Raw genomic sequence first — 15,520 nt, forward strand, 5'->3', positions numbered from 1 at the left:
AAGATCCCTCTGATCCTCCACACTGCCAAGAGTCTTACCATTAATAATATATTCTGTCATCATACTTGCCCTACCAAAATGAATCACCTCACACTTATCTGGGTTGAACTCCATCTGCCACTTCTCAGCCCAGTTTTGCATCCTATCAATGTCCCGTTGTAAACTCTGACAGCCCTCCACACTATCCACAACACCCTCAACCTTTGTGCCATCAGCAAACTTACTAACCCATCCCTCCACTTCCTCATCTAGGTTACTTATAAAAATCGCGAAAAGTAAGGGTCCCAGAACAGATTCCTGAGGCATGTCACTGGTGACCAACCTCCATGCAGAATATGACCCATCTACAACCACTCTTTGTCTTCTGTGGTCTAGCCAGTTCTGGATCCACAAAGCAATTTTCCCTTGGATTCCATGCCTCCTTACTTTCTCAATAAGCCTTGCTTGGGGTACGTGGCAAATGCCTTGCTGAAATCCATATACACTACATCTACTGCTCTACCATCATCAATGTTTAGTCACATTCTCAAAAAATTCAATCAGGTTCGTAAGGCACGACTTGCCTTTGACAAAGCCATGCTGACTACTCCTAATATTATGCTTCTCTAAATGTTCATAAATCCTGCCTCTCTGGATCTTCTCCATCAACTTACCAACCATGTCTAGTCTGGTGGTATTTATACCCCTGGGAGGCGTTTATTTGACATATACACTGAGAAAGCACTAGATCCTTTTTCAACATTTTAAACATAACAAAATTTTAATTTATTGTGAGAAAGTGAGAGAGAAAATAGCTTATCCATAGAAATGAAACAGCGACTCCTTTGCATCTTCGGAAACAGCGCTATTTCTATCTTTAATATCTCTGTCTTTCCCTTTCACGGTCCTTTTGAAGACCCTGACCTGGAGTTAGACGCTGACTTCGGTTCTTTGCGGGAATGGGACCTGCTGTCGGGTCTCATGACTGGCCGTTATTCGATATGCCAAGAACGCAGCCTAGAAGACTAGCGCACCTTCAGGGTTCCGGGATTTCGTGGCTCTGGAGGCGGGCGGACCGCAGGAAATTGGTGTGTCATGGGAGACGGAAGATCAAAAGCAGCAAGCTGGTCGCTGGTTGTGTGCCCAGAGACCCGAGTTCTTTGGGCACAGAGCTCGGAAAAAGCGATGCAACAGACTTTTAACATCATAAATCAGCGAGTTGTTTTGTTATATCATCCCTCTTGCTGTGAAACGGGGTCACCTCTTTTTTCCTTAGGGGGAGAGAGAGAGAGCCTGCGGTATGTTGAATTACCAGGTGAACGAGTAGCCTTTGGGGTACTGCAAATCTGTGTTGCTTTGCTGCACGCTTGAGTGCTCAGTGGGGGATACCGATGCTTTTTTGCTGGTGGGGAGGGTCATTGTTTTGCTGCTGTTTACATGTGGGAGGGGGGAACTAGGGAGGTGCTTTGGAGTTCTAACATTTAACTGTCATTCATTCTTTGGGCACTCCTCTGTTTTTGTGGATGTTTGTGAAGAAAAATAATTTCAGGATGTATATTGTATACATTTCTCTGACATCAAATGTACCTTTGGAACCTTGATTATGAAAATGGAAGTTATACATTGTGAAGCAATATTGTAGTAACAATAATTTCATAGTTAAAAAGAGAAAGTGTAGTGTATTGGAGAGTAAGGAAAACAGAGAGAGGGAGTGGTTAGAGCCTGGCAAATGGAGAGGAAGAAGAAACAACAAAAAAACAGATTAAGCATTTTCCAAACTTTTAATCAAAGGTGCAGAGTCCCTACTCTGAATTTGGGCAAGGTTTGATTGCTGTGCACTGCCCCACTACCTCATACTTGTCATTTGTTTTGGTTTCATTTCTCCCATAACTCTAACGTTCTCCCTTCTGTCCCAGCCATCAACTAACTACAACACCTCCCCACCACCATCATCTCCCTGTCACTTGCCACCACTGTCTCCCAACTCTTGATCCTACCCAGAATCTCCCTTCACAGTCCAACTATCCATTCCATCCCCCCCGCCACCTTCACCCACGCACCCACTCCCCCAATCGCTTTCTGGCGCCCACCCAATTCTCCGCTCACATTCTCCCATCACGATACCCTCATTCTTCCCGCCCCCACCCACCCATCACACTTCCCTCATTACACTCCAACTCCTCACTCATACTGCCCTCACCTCACCCACATTCCCATCACTCTGTCCCCACTCCACCCCAATCATGCTCCCGCCCGCTCTCACCCCTCTACCTGACCCCTCTACAGCTATCTGCTTCTCCACCCCCCATCTGCCCATTTCACCCCCCACCTTCAGCACACTGCCTAGCCTCTCTCCCCGTCTCACCTTCCCTCCCTCCACACCAGCATCCACCGTCTAAACCACTGCTCAACGCTCTCAATCCCCTCCATTCACCCTCAACCCTCATCTTCTCCACCAACTTCCCCAGGCAGCTCTCTGTCCATCCTTCACATTCTCCGGCATTTAAGTTGGGAGCCGAACCTGCTACTTGCCTTATTGGACGGCACGATGCTTGGCTCAAAGATGAGGCATCTCTCGCGAACAGAGTCAGTATGCGACTGACACAGAACCAGTTAGACAAACAGATGTCACAATGGTGAGGAATGTTTCGGTAGTGGCTTTATGACGTTTCGGTGTAGAGTGGTGTATCCGGGAGACGCCTGTGTGTCAGCGTGGTGAAGTTTAAAAACAAGGCGTTTGCCAGGTACTAACTTCATGAAGCACTCAAGGCAAAGAGCGCCCGGGGCCGAAACAGCACCTTGCGTCGAAAGGAATGTGACCCATAAAGCTTAAAAAGAAGGAAAGTTAACAAACCAAGTTTTTAAAGTAAAATAGGCAGAAATCCCGATGAATCTTATAAACACAATGAACAATATTCACGAAATGTGAGCTAAACAATGCAAAATATATCACAAGTAGTTTGCTTTTACAAAATAACATTAGGAAAAGGAGGATGAGGAAGAGAACATGTGGGCCAATTACAGAGTGTAATCATTGATCTGAGACTGAAATTAAAATTAAGAAAAATATGAATAGATTAAATAACATTATATTAGAATTTAGAAGGGGTTGGAAGGAATATAAAGAACATCCCGAAAAATGCCGAGAATTCTGGACGGTAAGGCACCAGCCTTAACAGTAACAATGAAATTAACTACAAAAGAGGAACGATTTCTAAGAAGCGTGTCCCGGGCACTGTCCGCATCAGGAAGACAATACATTGTAAATCAGTTTACTGAGCGGCGCATGGGTGGGTTTTTGAGATGGAAGCGGTTGGATATGGGATAAAGAAAAGGAGGCGGAGATCGCCGGGTGCCGGAACAGGATGAGGGGCCGAGTGGTCGCCACTGCGTCCCGCAGAGAACGGCAAGAGTCTCGCCGGAAGTCAGTGCTTCCGTCGGCAGCACGATGTGTTCTGAAGGAGCATCGCCACATCTTCCCCTTCCCACCTCGGCGCCGAAAAGACCGGTTGTGCACTTACCCCGGGGACGACGCTATACTCGGCACGTCCACAAACAGGCCTCCCGTCGCTACCCTTCGGCTGCGCCGTTTCCACAGTGACAGCGGACTGCGAGGCTGGGAGTAGGCGTATGCTTCAGAAACGAGAGGCAGGCATCGATGGGCTAAAGGATCGCCCGCCCTGCCCGCTGCTACCCAAGGTCTGCACATCCTGGGACTCAGCACACGCCGTCGCCCGGCCAGGCAGTAATCACCGAGAAGAAAACAAAGCGAACTGCTCAGGTCGGAAGACCTTCAGTCAAAACCTGCCCCACTGGCTTAAATGCCCAAAATGATTGGATATTTAAATACACAGCGCGGTGGGCGTGCAGAACGGGAAACAAAAGTTTCCATTTAGCTTTTAGCATTTGATGGCCGTATATAGTACGTATAAAGAATTATACAACGTTCCCATCACCCAGAACGGACAGTAGGTTGTGTAACTCTTACACTTAACAGCACATTTTCGAAACAAAAATGTGTGTAATTATAGTGCAATACTAAATATTCACACCTTCCACGTTTTGGACACATCAGCATCGCCGGCCGGCCGCTTCACGCTGCGATGAAGTTTAAGGAATTTTGCTGTACTTGGTTTTTCTCTCCCATTTCCATCTCCCCAGTAAATCTTTCACTTTCTTTCCTTCCAATTACTTCCCCTTTTGGATCTTCTGCTCCCGGCTCCTGCCCCTTTCCAAGTTCCTGCCTCCCTTTGTAGTTCTTGCACCCTCCATTTTCATGCCTCCATCTAATTATTTGCCTTTTTCTGGCCTCTTGGTTCTTTCTAACTTCCTGACATTATCCAGTTGCCCCTGAAACCTCAGGTAGGCTTCAAACCTCCTCTCCTCTCCAACTTTCTGCACCTGCAGCCTTTTTCTCCCACTAAACCTGCACTGCTTGCCTCTGGTACTCTCCATCTTCAATCCTCTTTCCAGTCTCTAATCTCCTGCTCTTTCAAACCTGCTTCACTAGTCCTTTGCCTCTGTCCTCCAAATTTCCTGCACTACTTCTACTCACTTGAACTCTGTTTTTTGTCTCCGAACTCATACACCTCTCCAACGATCTCTTTCCAACCTCATTTTCTGAGCCTTTCCAAACCTCTGTACCCCTTTAACCCCTGCTCTCTGGCCCCCTGGTCCCTCCTGTCTTCTCTACCTTTGCAACTTTCTGCACCCATCGAAAATGCATCCTTCCTCCTCCATTCCTCCAGTTCCACACCTTTTTTCAACCATCTCCAGTTTCAGTTTTCTGACTCTCTCCAGCCTCCTGCCCTGCTCTTTCGTTATAATTGTCACTGTCTTACAAACTCCGCCTTGCTGTCATCTTGCACTATAATCATTAGGCAAACAGCCTTCTTTCCAGGGGTTTGCACTGCTAAGTGATTGGTCTCTGCCCATTAAAGCATGCTTTGACTTTCGATAGGATATGGAGGAGCTGGGTTGACAATGTATGTGCTCCTTGGGTTTGCGTGCATTAACCACATTCTCACTTCAGTAACTGCCAGCATTGGGAGCCCATCAGGGAAATTCTTCAAACATCTCGTAGACTGGAGGCCCATTGCTTCCTGACCAGTCATGCCTCATAGGGTTGGTGGAGGGATCCTTGAAATTCAGGAGGAGTGATTCGGGAGCTTGTGGATGACGTGAAAATTGGTGGTGTTATGGATAGCAAGGACGCATGTCTAAGGCTGCAGCAGGACAGATCAGATAGAAAGTTGGGTAGATTACTGACAGATGGAATGTAATTCCAACAAGTGCCAATGAAACATTTTTAAGAACTCAGATAGGGGAAGGACATGTACTGTAAATGGTAGGGCACTAAGGAATGCTAATAACTGGAGGAACCTCTGGGGTTCAAATCCATAGTTCACTAAAAATGGTAACGAGGCATATACCATACTTGCCTTCAAAGGTTGAGGCATATAATATGAAGTTTGGAGATAGTGTTGCCTTTCTACAAAACACCGGTTAGACTGCACTGACTGCACACTGGTCTAGTTGCCACACTTTGGGAAAGTCGTTGTGCTGGTGAGAATGTAGAGGTGAATGGCCAGGACGTTGCCTGGATTGGAGGACTTTAGATATGGGGCGAGATTGCATAGGCTAGACTTGTTTTCCCCAGATTGAAAGAGGCTGAGCTGTTACCTGATAAAAGATCATGAGAGGCATATGTGAGTCAAAATCGTTTCCCCATGCAGCTCAATCAAAAACACGATAGTGTGAGATAATAGGATTAATGTGAGAGGATATTATTTTGAAGGTAATTTAAGGGGAAGGCTTTTTTTTTAACACAAAGAGCAGTTGATATCTGGAATTCATTGCCCTTTGAGGTGGTGGAATAAGATACAATGACTGTTTAAGAGACTTAGCAAGCATTTCAATTGGCAAGGCATACAGAGTATGGACCTAGTGGGGGCAGTTGGGACTAGAGTAAATGTGTATAATGTTTGACATGGATGTGGTGTGCTAAAGGGTCCATTTCTGTTATGACTATGAATCTTTATGCATGGTAGTAATGCTTACATGTCCTACCCTATGAAGGCAAACCTGCCTTATGCATCTTCACCTCCCTGACTACCTGTGCCAGTACTTTTGGTGAACTATGTACCTGAACCCGAGGTTCTTCTAATCACCATTGGTAGCACACTGATCTCAGAAAGCAGGGATGTAAGGAGCCAATTCCATTGTTCAACTATTTTAAGTTATTATCTTGAACTAAAGCTACACACCTCTGAAAGAAAACAAACAGATCCAAGCCTTTTGCCTCCAAATCAGCTATGCATGTCACTGACTCTGTGTAGAGCCCCGGCCCCAAGTCCTGTTCCCAAGGAGGGGTCCTGGCTCCATGTTCCATGTTCCTGTTCTCCCTTGATCAAGGCTCTGCACTCCTGTTCTTCCTCGACCAAGGCTCTGTGTTCCTGTTCCCCCTCGACCAAGGCTCTGCGTTCCTGTTCTCCCTCGACCAAGTCTAGGCTTCATGTGCCTCGTCCTGTGCTGGAGTTCCCTCATCTTGCCCAGGAGTCTCTCGTTCTGTCCTGTAGCCTCACCTAGTCCTGTCTCCCAAGACCACGTCATGTCTTTGCCTAGCTCTGGAGTCCGAGTCCGAGCCCAAGTCAAGACGTAGGTTCTGGGTCCCTGTCCAGTCTCTGGCTCACAGCCCGAACCCAAGCCTCATCATGTCCTCGCCTCGAAGTACTCAGGCCACCTCCCGTCCTGTAGCCATGTCATGTCCTCGCCTAGTTCCGGAGTCCGAGCCCAAGCTCGAGTCAAGACCCAGATTCTGGGTCCTTATCCAGTCTCTGGCTCAGAGTCAAAGCCCAGGCTCCTAGGTCCCAGTTCCTAGTCCTGGTCCTGCTTGCCTAGCCAATGTCCTAGCCCAAGTCTGTGTTCTTGTCCCAGTTCCTAGTCTGCATCCAGTCACGTCCCTAACTCTAGTCTCTAGTCCTGTCCTGTTCCTAGTACTTCAGTGTCTGTGTCTTGCATTTGGGTCCACTCCCAGTGCCCCCCTTATGACAGAGCAGTCCAGCCAAGCATAGACCCAGTGACATGGACACTGTCGTGTTACTCTTGCCATCCTGGGTTCTCTCTTGTTGAATGCCCCCCCCCACCTGTCCATGTCATTCATAGTCTGGGGAAGCCTTTTGAGTCGCCAGGAGGCTCCCATAGAGGGGGAGTACTCTCATGGTCCAGTCCGTGAAGTCCACATTCCGGTTCACTGTCGGGTCTGTCGTTCCTTATTCCAGGTTTTCTGGTTTTCCCTTGTTCTGTTGGGTGCTCTAATTGAGGCACCTGATTCACATTTTGGGCTGGCTACATATATAGCTCCTTGGTTCAGCTTCATTTGCTGGACTGTACCCTTCCCTTCCCATTCCTTCTGAAGCCTTGCCTGTTTTGCCGTCAAGTTCTACTGCTGGAGCAAGACCAGAGCCTTGCTGTGTCTAGATAAGGAATGGTCTTTCATTGTTTGGAACTGTCTCTGTGTCCATGCCTTTGCTAGGTAGGTCTGGCTGTTTGCTGCTACCTTGAGTTGAGAACTGCCTCTGTGTCCATGCCTTTGCTAGGTAGGTCTGGCTGTTTGCTGCTACCTTGTGTTGAGAACTGTCTTTGTGCCCTTGCCTCCGCTGGGTAGGTCCGGCTGTTTGCTGCTACCTTGAGTGGAGATCTGTCTCTCAGTGTTCTGTGTATGAGCCTTGGCCCTATGTCTTGCTCCATAGGAGGGGTCCTGACTCTTTGTTCCATGTTTCTGTTCTCCCTCGACCAAGGCTCTGCGTTCCTGTTCTCCTTTGACCAAGGCTCTGCGTTCCTGTTCTTCCTCGATCAAGTCTAGGCTTTGTGTTCTCATCCTGTCCATGTGCCTCGTCCTGTGCTGGAGTTCCCTCATCTTGCCCAGGAGTTTCTCATTCTGTCCTGTAGCCTCGCCTAGTCCTCACCTAGACCACATCATGTCTTCACCTAGTTCCGGAGTCCGAGCCCGAGTCAAGACCCAGGTTCTGGATCCCTGTCCAGTCTCTGGCTCGGAGTCCGAACCCAAGCTTCGACATGTCCTTGCCTTGAAGAACCCAAGCCTCGTCATGTCCTCACCTCGAAGAACCCAAGCCTCATCATGTCCTCACCTTGAAGAACCCAAGCCATGTCCAGTCCTACAGCTATGTCATGTCCTCGCCTAGTTCTGGGGTCCGAGCCCGAGTCAAGACCCAGGTTCTGGGTCCTTGTCCAGTCTGTAGCTCAGAGTCCAAGCCTAGGCTCCTAGTTCCCAGTTCCAGGTCCTAGTCCCGCTTGCCTAGCCAATGTCCTAGCCCAAGTCTGTGTTCTTGTCCCAGTTCCTAGTCTGCATCCAGTCACGTCCCTAACTCTAGTCTCTAGTCCTGTCCTGTTCCTAGTACTTCAGTGTCTGTGTCTTGCATTTGGGTCCGCTCCCAGCGCCCCCCTTATGACATTATTCCTGCCAAACTGCCTCCCTTATATCTAACATAGATTTAGCAGAAATAGAATTGAAAAGCAGGGAAATAAACTTTTCAATCTGAAGATTATCAAAGCTATCCCTTACAATTTTGAACAAATTCATTGACTGGGAAAGAAAAGAAAATGAGTACCAATGTAAAATAACCTGCGAGTTTGCCCTTTCCTGTCTTACACAATTGTCCAGTGCATATTAGTCTTCCCTACTTGTCCTCCCCTTCTCCATTTAGTTGGCTTAATGTCTATGTTGACTCAACAAAGCTTTGTTCCACCTTGATTAACATGCAGCCTCTTCAGTAATAATCTGTTACTGAACCTTTGCTTTGGTTTAAAGCGGCTGCCCTAAGCTAATATAGGACTATCTTTGCAACAGATAACACATTTTTTTATCATTATAAGGTTGTCATGGAATTTCCTGGTGGCCAAACGTTTTTATTTCTCTCCCAATTTCCATTCCGACATGTTGGGCCATGGCCTCTTCTTCTGCCACGATGGAGGAACAACACCTCAGATTTCACCTAGGTAGCCTCCAACTTGATGGGATGAACAATCAATTTCTCTTTCTGGTAATTTGTTTCTTTTTCCCTCTTCTTCAATTCCCTACTCTATCCTCTTACCTCTTCTCCACACCTGCCTATCACCTCGCCCAAATGCCCTTCCTACTTCTCTTTCTCATATTGTCCATCTCCTTTCCTATCAGATTCCTTCTTCTCTAGCACTTGACCTTTCCCAACCACCTGGCTTCACCTATCATTTTCTAGCTTGTCCTCTTTTCCACCCCCCCCACCTTTTTATTCTACCATCTTCGCCCTTCTTTTCCAGTTATGAAGGGTTTCAGCCCGAAGCATCGACTGTTTATTCATTTTCGTAGATGCTGCCTGACCTGCTGAACTCCTCCAGTGTTATGAGCCAAAACTACCTTTGAAAATTCTGTATCCCCTTTATATCTGAGTACTAACTTGGCAAATTTTCATCTGTTGATTTGCGAAGGTCAAAAGGAATGCAGTGGCACTTTTGAAAAGCTTAACTATAAAAAATTATTGAATCAGTGCAGGAACACCTATTTTAACTATATTAAATATAAAATTAATGCTACTTATGAATTTTCAATAACCTTAGAAGCAGGATTTTGTGCTCTTTAAGTAATATATTTTCATTGACCAGCAGTGGCATATTCATATTTATATTCAGTGAAAGTGTGAAAGATATTCCAGTTGACATCAGTGTGGTTCTTAAATATTAACTAAATAGCTGTTTGTGCTCAAATCATTTTTTTACCTTTTATTGTTTAAAGGTATCTAATTATATATACTGTATATAGTTAAATTAATAATAAGAATTAAGTTGTCGCCTTTAGATGTAAAGTAATTAAAACAAAGTTATTATTACTAAGGATAAATATAATTATACAAAAATATAACATTTAATCCAAGAGCCGATAACTATTATCTTGCAGCTGTCCCTTTTCCACTAAAAGTATTTATTTAGTCTTGTGATAGTAGATGTCTTCACAATTTGTACATTTTCACATCTTGTCTGCAGGCCTCGGTTCAAGTTGGCATGTCTTTGAAACTATGAATATAAAATAGGGAATTTATTGCATTACTCTATTCAGCACAAGTCATTGCAACATCAGTGGTTGAAAGGAAGTAACATAAACATCACTTATTTTATTTGTATTTGGAAAGCCCAATTCATCATTTATTCCTGGACTGTTTTCATGAAATAACATCAACACGTTACAAGTTAGATTCGTTTCCACTGATAGGGCAGCGTTAGTTCTAGTAATTACCACAGTTCTGTAAAAGTAAAATGTATTTCATCGAATAACACTTATTGATTAAACACATCAATAATTTTTGAAATGGATACTGCTTGCAACATTAATGGAAAACTAAAAATCAATGGAAGTCAACCATTTGCATATAATGTAGACTAAACTTGCACATTTAAATCAAATTTTAGAACAACTGATTTCAAAAATATTTTAATATTTTCCTTTGCTGACTTTATTACCCAGGGTATAGAGGGAATGGTTGAATACAAATGAGAGCAGTGGGAACTGAAACTGTTGTGCCTGGTTTTTCATGCTTCCAGGATGATATGTGCAAGTAGCAGGCAGTCATGGTAATGAGGTAGAAGAGATGGAAGATGATATCACCAAATTTTGTGACAGCGAGTGAGGGTGAGCATTGTGCATTGCTCCCTTTTAATAGGCTCTTTCAATACTGAGATCTAGAAGCAGAACAGCAGTCTAAGACACATAAACATGTAGTTTAATACTCAAAATAGTGGGAATACAAGGTGCCTCAAATTCATTTCCACATCTTTCTGACTTGTATTGCTACTTTTTTCAGTATTACTGGAAGGCCATGTGGATTATCAGCATTACAGGGACTTCAATGATTCGGGGGGGGGGGGGAAGGGTTCATGTGGAAATCACTTCTATCTTTTTAAGGCACTTGGGGTTGAGGAGCAAAAGTATTGCTTTATCAGCATCACCTATGTCTCAAGAATAAACAAAATGTAGCCATGTGCTGATAATTTCATTCTACTATTTTACTTAGATCTGTGCCCCTCCATTCTTATTAGAGAAATGCTGAAGCACAATGACCCTGAGATTGTACAGTTCTTAAGATGTATTCCTCAATTTGAACATAATGCTGCACTGTCTTTACATTTTGAATTCTCAAGACAAAGAGAGAGAGCCTAAGTAAACTTGCATATTGGTACTAGTTATAAGAGAATTACTGATTATATTCTGTGGCAATTACTTTTGATAATCACATATAATTTCTAATTGATAGTCTAATTTGCTGCTAATAATACCATATATTGTTGCGGGAATTACATTATTAGACATATATTACGAGGTGGGATTGAACAGACATCTTAATCTATCATCTTCGATTTTATGTTGCTAGAAGATGTTTACTTTCTAGTTTATTCTGTTTACGGAAACAGAAAGCTAGCTCATTTTGAAATCTCCTGAAATGTTGCATAAATTTTTAAAACATGTATGCTAAGTGTTAGGTATTTGCTGACGTGCCTTCGCTATCCCTCCCTGAGGGCTCAATTCCTCTTCTTGCTTCCTTACTTCAGGCTCAGTAGCTTGTCTTCACCACAGTAGCAAAGTGGTACCATTTTTCTTAAGTCAGTGAGATATATCACGCTAGACTTTCTGTCTACCCTCTGTCAATCTTTGGATAGATTTGGAGCACGGAGGAATAGAAACGAAAAGAAAGATCAGCAACATACTCCACTACATTATTGCATCCCCATTTTCTAACAATCAAATTTGAGAAATATGGAATGCAAATTTCAGTGAGCAAGATTAAATAGAACATAAACAAGGGCTGGGGAAGGTCTCGGCCTGAAATGTCGACTGTACTCTTTCCCATAGATGCTGCCTGGCCTGCTGAGCTCCCAGCATTTTGTGTGTGTTGAAGAGATGGGGGGAGGTGTTTATTTGAGTCTATAGCCTTTGACAATAGATAAATCGATCCAGAAAGTAAATTCTGATAGAAAGGCCCAAGTACATTTAGTTAAAAAGTCGAGAAGCTGCAAGGGTAAAAAGTCCCTGATGAGAGTCGTATGTATGTGTTTGTTTGTTTGTTTATTCATTGATTGTAATACAGTGCACAATAGGCTCTTCCAGCCCTTCAAGCTACGCTGCTCAGCAATCTGATTTTTAATCCAAGCCTAACCATGGGATAATCTACAATGACCAATTAACCAACCTTTGGACTGTGGGAAGAAACCAGAGCACCCGGAGGAAAGCCACAGGGTCACGGAGAGAACATACAAACGCCTTGCAGTCAGCAGTGGGAATTGAACCCAGGTGGTCTGTACTGCAAAGTGTTATGCTAACAACTTTGCTACCACAGCCAGAGTCAACCTATATAAAGCTGTGGGGCCTGATAACACACCTGATCAGGTGCTGAGGGACTGTGCAGCCCAGTTAACAGAGGCTCTAACAGACATGTTCAACATCTCTACAGAGCAGTCCACTGACCCCCAGGCTTCAACATAGCTACCATCATCCCGGTGCCCAAGAGGGCGATGGCAACCTGCTTTAATGACCACTGTCCAGTGGCACTGACTGCAACAATAATGAAGTGCTTTGAGTGCCTGATAATGGATCGCATTAAATCACAGCTTCCTGATTCACTAGACCCTTTCTAGTTCACTTATCACTTTCAAAGTTAGAAGTAAATTTATTATCAAAGTACATGTTCTACCCTGAGATTCATTTTCTTGTGGGCATTCACAGTAAACAGGAAAAAACACAATAGAATCAATGAAATGCTGCAAACAGACAAACAACCAGTGTGCAAAAGACAACAAACTGTGCAAATACAAAAAGAAAAGAAACAAATAAATAGATAATTAAGCAATAAATATCGAGAATATAGGTTGTTGAGGCTTTAAGTTGAGGAATCAGTTCATTGTTGGGGTGATTGAAGTTGCCCCCTCTGCTTCAAGAGCCTGATGATTGAGGGGCAATAATTGTTCCTGAACCTGGTGGTTTGGCACTATTTAAAATTTGTATTCAGAGATACAATTCAGAACAGGCCCTTCTGGCCCACCAAGCTGTGCCGCCCAGTAACCCACTGATTTCACCCCAGCCGAATCACAGGACAATTTACAACGACCAATTAATCTACTAACTTGTATGTCTTTGGTCTGTGAAGCACCCAGAGGAAAACCACTTGCATACAGGAAGAATGTGCAAACTTTCTTACAGAGGATGCTGGAATAGAACTCTGAACGCCAACGGCCCGAGCTGTAACAATGTGCTAACTGCTATGCTACTGTGGTGCCCCTACAATGAACGTATCAAGTTGTGTTACTACCCAGTGAGCTAAGGCTCCTTTATCTCCTTTCTAATCACAGTAATGAGAAGAGCACATGTCCAGAACAATGGGGGTCCTTGATGATGGATGCTGCTTTCCTGCAACAGCACTCCTTATAAATGTGCTCCATGGAGGGGAAGGCTTCTCCTGTGATGGACTGGGGCTTTTCATGATTTTTCCCATTCAAGGCCATTGATGCAACCAGTCCATATACTCTCCACCGCTCACCTGTAGAAGTTTGTCAAAGTTTTAGATTACACACTGTAACTGTCTCAGGGACAGGTTTCATTGAAATGTTTATTTTATATGTTTTGTCATAAATTCATGATTAATTTATCACCTTAAAATATTTTATATAAAGTTTATTTAAAGCAGTGTGTAACGGGTCACATGAACAGAGTTAACAGGTCACATGACCAGAGTTTGATAAAAGCATGACTGTAGTATTATGGGTCAGAACCAACATGGAAGCAGAGAAAGACACATGGCCCTAAAATAACCTCATTCTGCATGTGGTCCAATAATTGCACACGATAATTGTTTTTCTTATTTTGTTTTATATAATGTTATTGAGGTGTCTTTATATGAACAGTATGATACGTTTTAGTGATTTATTTGATTTCAGCACACTTCTGATGTGCTAATGTGTTTGGGCCTGTTTATCGGCGGACACTAGCTTGAGAGACTTTAAAAGACTGAGAGATGTATGTTTCAAACTTTATGTCCTTTATTTTCTTGTAGTTTTCACAGTGTGTACTGAAGAGAGAGAAATAAAAATAAATCTTCGAGGACATCTGTATGTTGCCTGGGCATTATTTCATTGGACCCGTGCAGTTACAGTGAAAACTTGCGGCCATCGCGTGTCCGGGAAGAAGAGAGGAGGAAGCACGATCGCTGGAGCAGTGGGTGGCCGGAGAAGTCGTTGGAGAAGGGGCTTGTCGATTCACGGGAGAAAACAGGAGGGTTGGCTCCTGACACCGTCAGGTTGAGAATACTGCGATTTCACCAAGAGAGCAACGATTACCAGAGTAGGCTACAGCTTTGCAAATATCAGCTCTACAGGCTTCAGAGTGCAGTGTCTGTTTCATTCCCTTGCTGTCTTCAGGCAGGAAAGTGCGGCTCTGCAAACGGCATCAGATTTGATTGTGCTACCTTTACTACCTTATGGACGTACATAAAATTTGAGAAATACTTGTTAAAATACTGGTTTATTGATGAGAAAAGTAATTGATTTATCATTATAGCTTAATTGTCGTCCTGCTTCACTAGTGGCATCGTAATGAATGTTCTAATGCTGTTTTGATCTGAGAGTTCAAACGCATAATCAAAAGAGTATTAGGGGGTTTATTGAGTAAACAGTTACCAAATATTTGTATTTGAATTGCACTAACAATTACGTAGTTGCAAAAGGTTATGTACATACTCAGCAATAACTTGCTGATAGATACAGGGTTTCTTTTTCTAAAACATGTTCAATACTACTTTAAGGAGAGTAGAACCTAGGAAATCTTCACGGGAAAGAAGGTTAACCCCAAAAATGCTGGAGCTTAAGCAACAAGAGGCTTCTCAGAGGGAGAGTGAATTCATCAAGCTATATGAAAGCTGGAAAAACCGTTAGAGCTACACGTACCAAACTTAAGGATGAGTGCTCTGACCGAGACTTATGTGATATGATGGATGCTGTTGAAGGGCTGGAGACACAAGTGAGAGATGTGTATGAAAATATACGATCCCAATCAGCAACTGAAACTAGAAGAAAGATGGATTCCTGCACAGCAGTAACAGCAGATTTGAGGGGGCTAATGAATGTACGTATGAATGAAGTGGGGCAAGAGGAGTTTGATGCTAAGGCAGAAAACGCAGGGCTTTGTATGGTGCTCGACAAAGAGTATGCCCAGTCAATATTTGGGAATACAATCTCCAAATCCGCTGTTCATAGCCACCACTCAAACTGTTTATCAGAACAGCAAAGCATCAAAGCAAAAAGAGCAGAGTGTGCTGCACAGTTTGCTGCAAAGCAGGCCAAAATGGAGATGGAGGAGGCTATCGCTGTACAAAGGCAAAAACTTAAAAGACTGGAAAGTCAGAGAGATCTTCAAGTAATAGCCGCAAAGCTTAAAACTTATTCTGAAGCTGACTCAGCTGAAGCCTTGGAGGAAAGTAGAACGGCAAGCAGTGAGCTGGCTAAT

General features: G+C 43.9%; 2 protein-coding genes across 4 annotated transcripts in view; both read right to left on the reverse strand.

The window, feature by feature from the left end:
- upp1 (uridine phosphorylase 1) overlaps positions 1-3,716 on the reverse strand; it is a 62,896-nt gene extending 59,180 nt beyond the window's left edge. Inside the window, exons 1-2 of one of the 2 annotated variants that reach the window (XM_063069831.1) lie at positions 3,501-3,716; positions 2,512-2,807 (exon numbers count right to left, since the gene is read on the reverse strand). The gene's annotated coding sequence lies outside the window, so the exon portion shown is untranslated. The remainder of the gene's footprint in view (positions 1-2,511; positions 2,808-3,500) is intronic. The other variant, XM_063069832.1, reaches the window with a different exon arrangement.
- Positions 3,717-9,740: 6,024 nt separating this feature from the next.
- The window catches only part of LOC134357987 (uncharacterized protein C7orf57-like), a 100,838-nt gene continuing 95,058 nt past the window's right edge, over positions 9,741-15,520 (reverse strand). For both annotated transcript variants that reach the window (XM_063069834.1, XM_063069833.1), the window contains one exon: positions 9,741-10,047. In XM_063069834.1, the coding sequence (XP_062925904.1) occupies positions 10,001-10,047 (47 nt within the window). In that variant the 3' untranslated portion in view covers positions 9,741-10,000. The remainder of the gene's footprint in view (positions 10,048-15,520) is intronic.

The sequence above is a fragment of the Mobula hypostoma genome, chromosome 17 (genome assembly GCF_963921235.1).
Source record: "Mobula hypostoma chromosome 17, sMobHyp1.1, whole genome shotgun sequence".
In the NCBI taxonomy this organism is placed as follows: Eukaryota; Metazoa; Chordata; class Chondrichthyes; order Myliobatiformes; family Myliobatidae; genus Mobula; species Mobula hypostoma.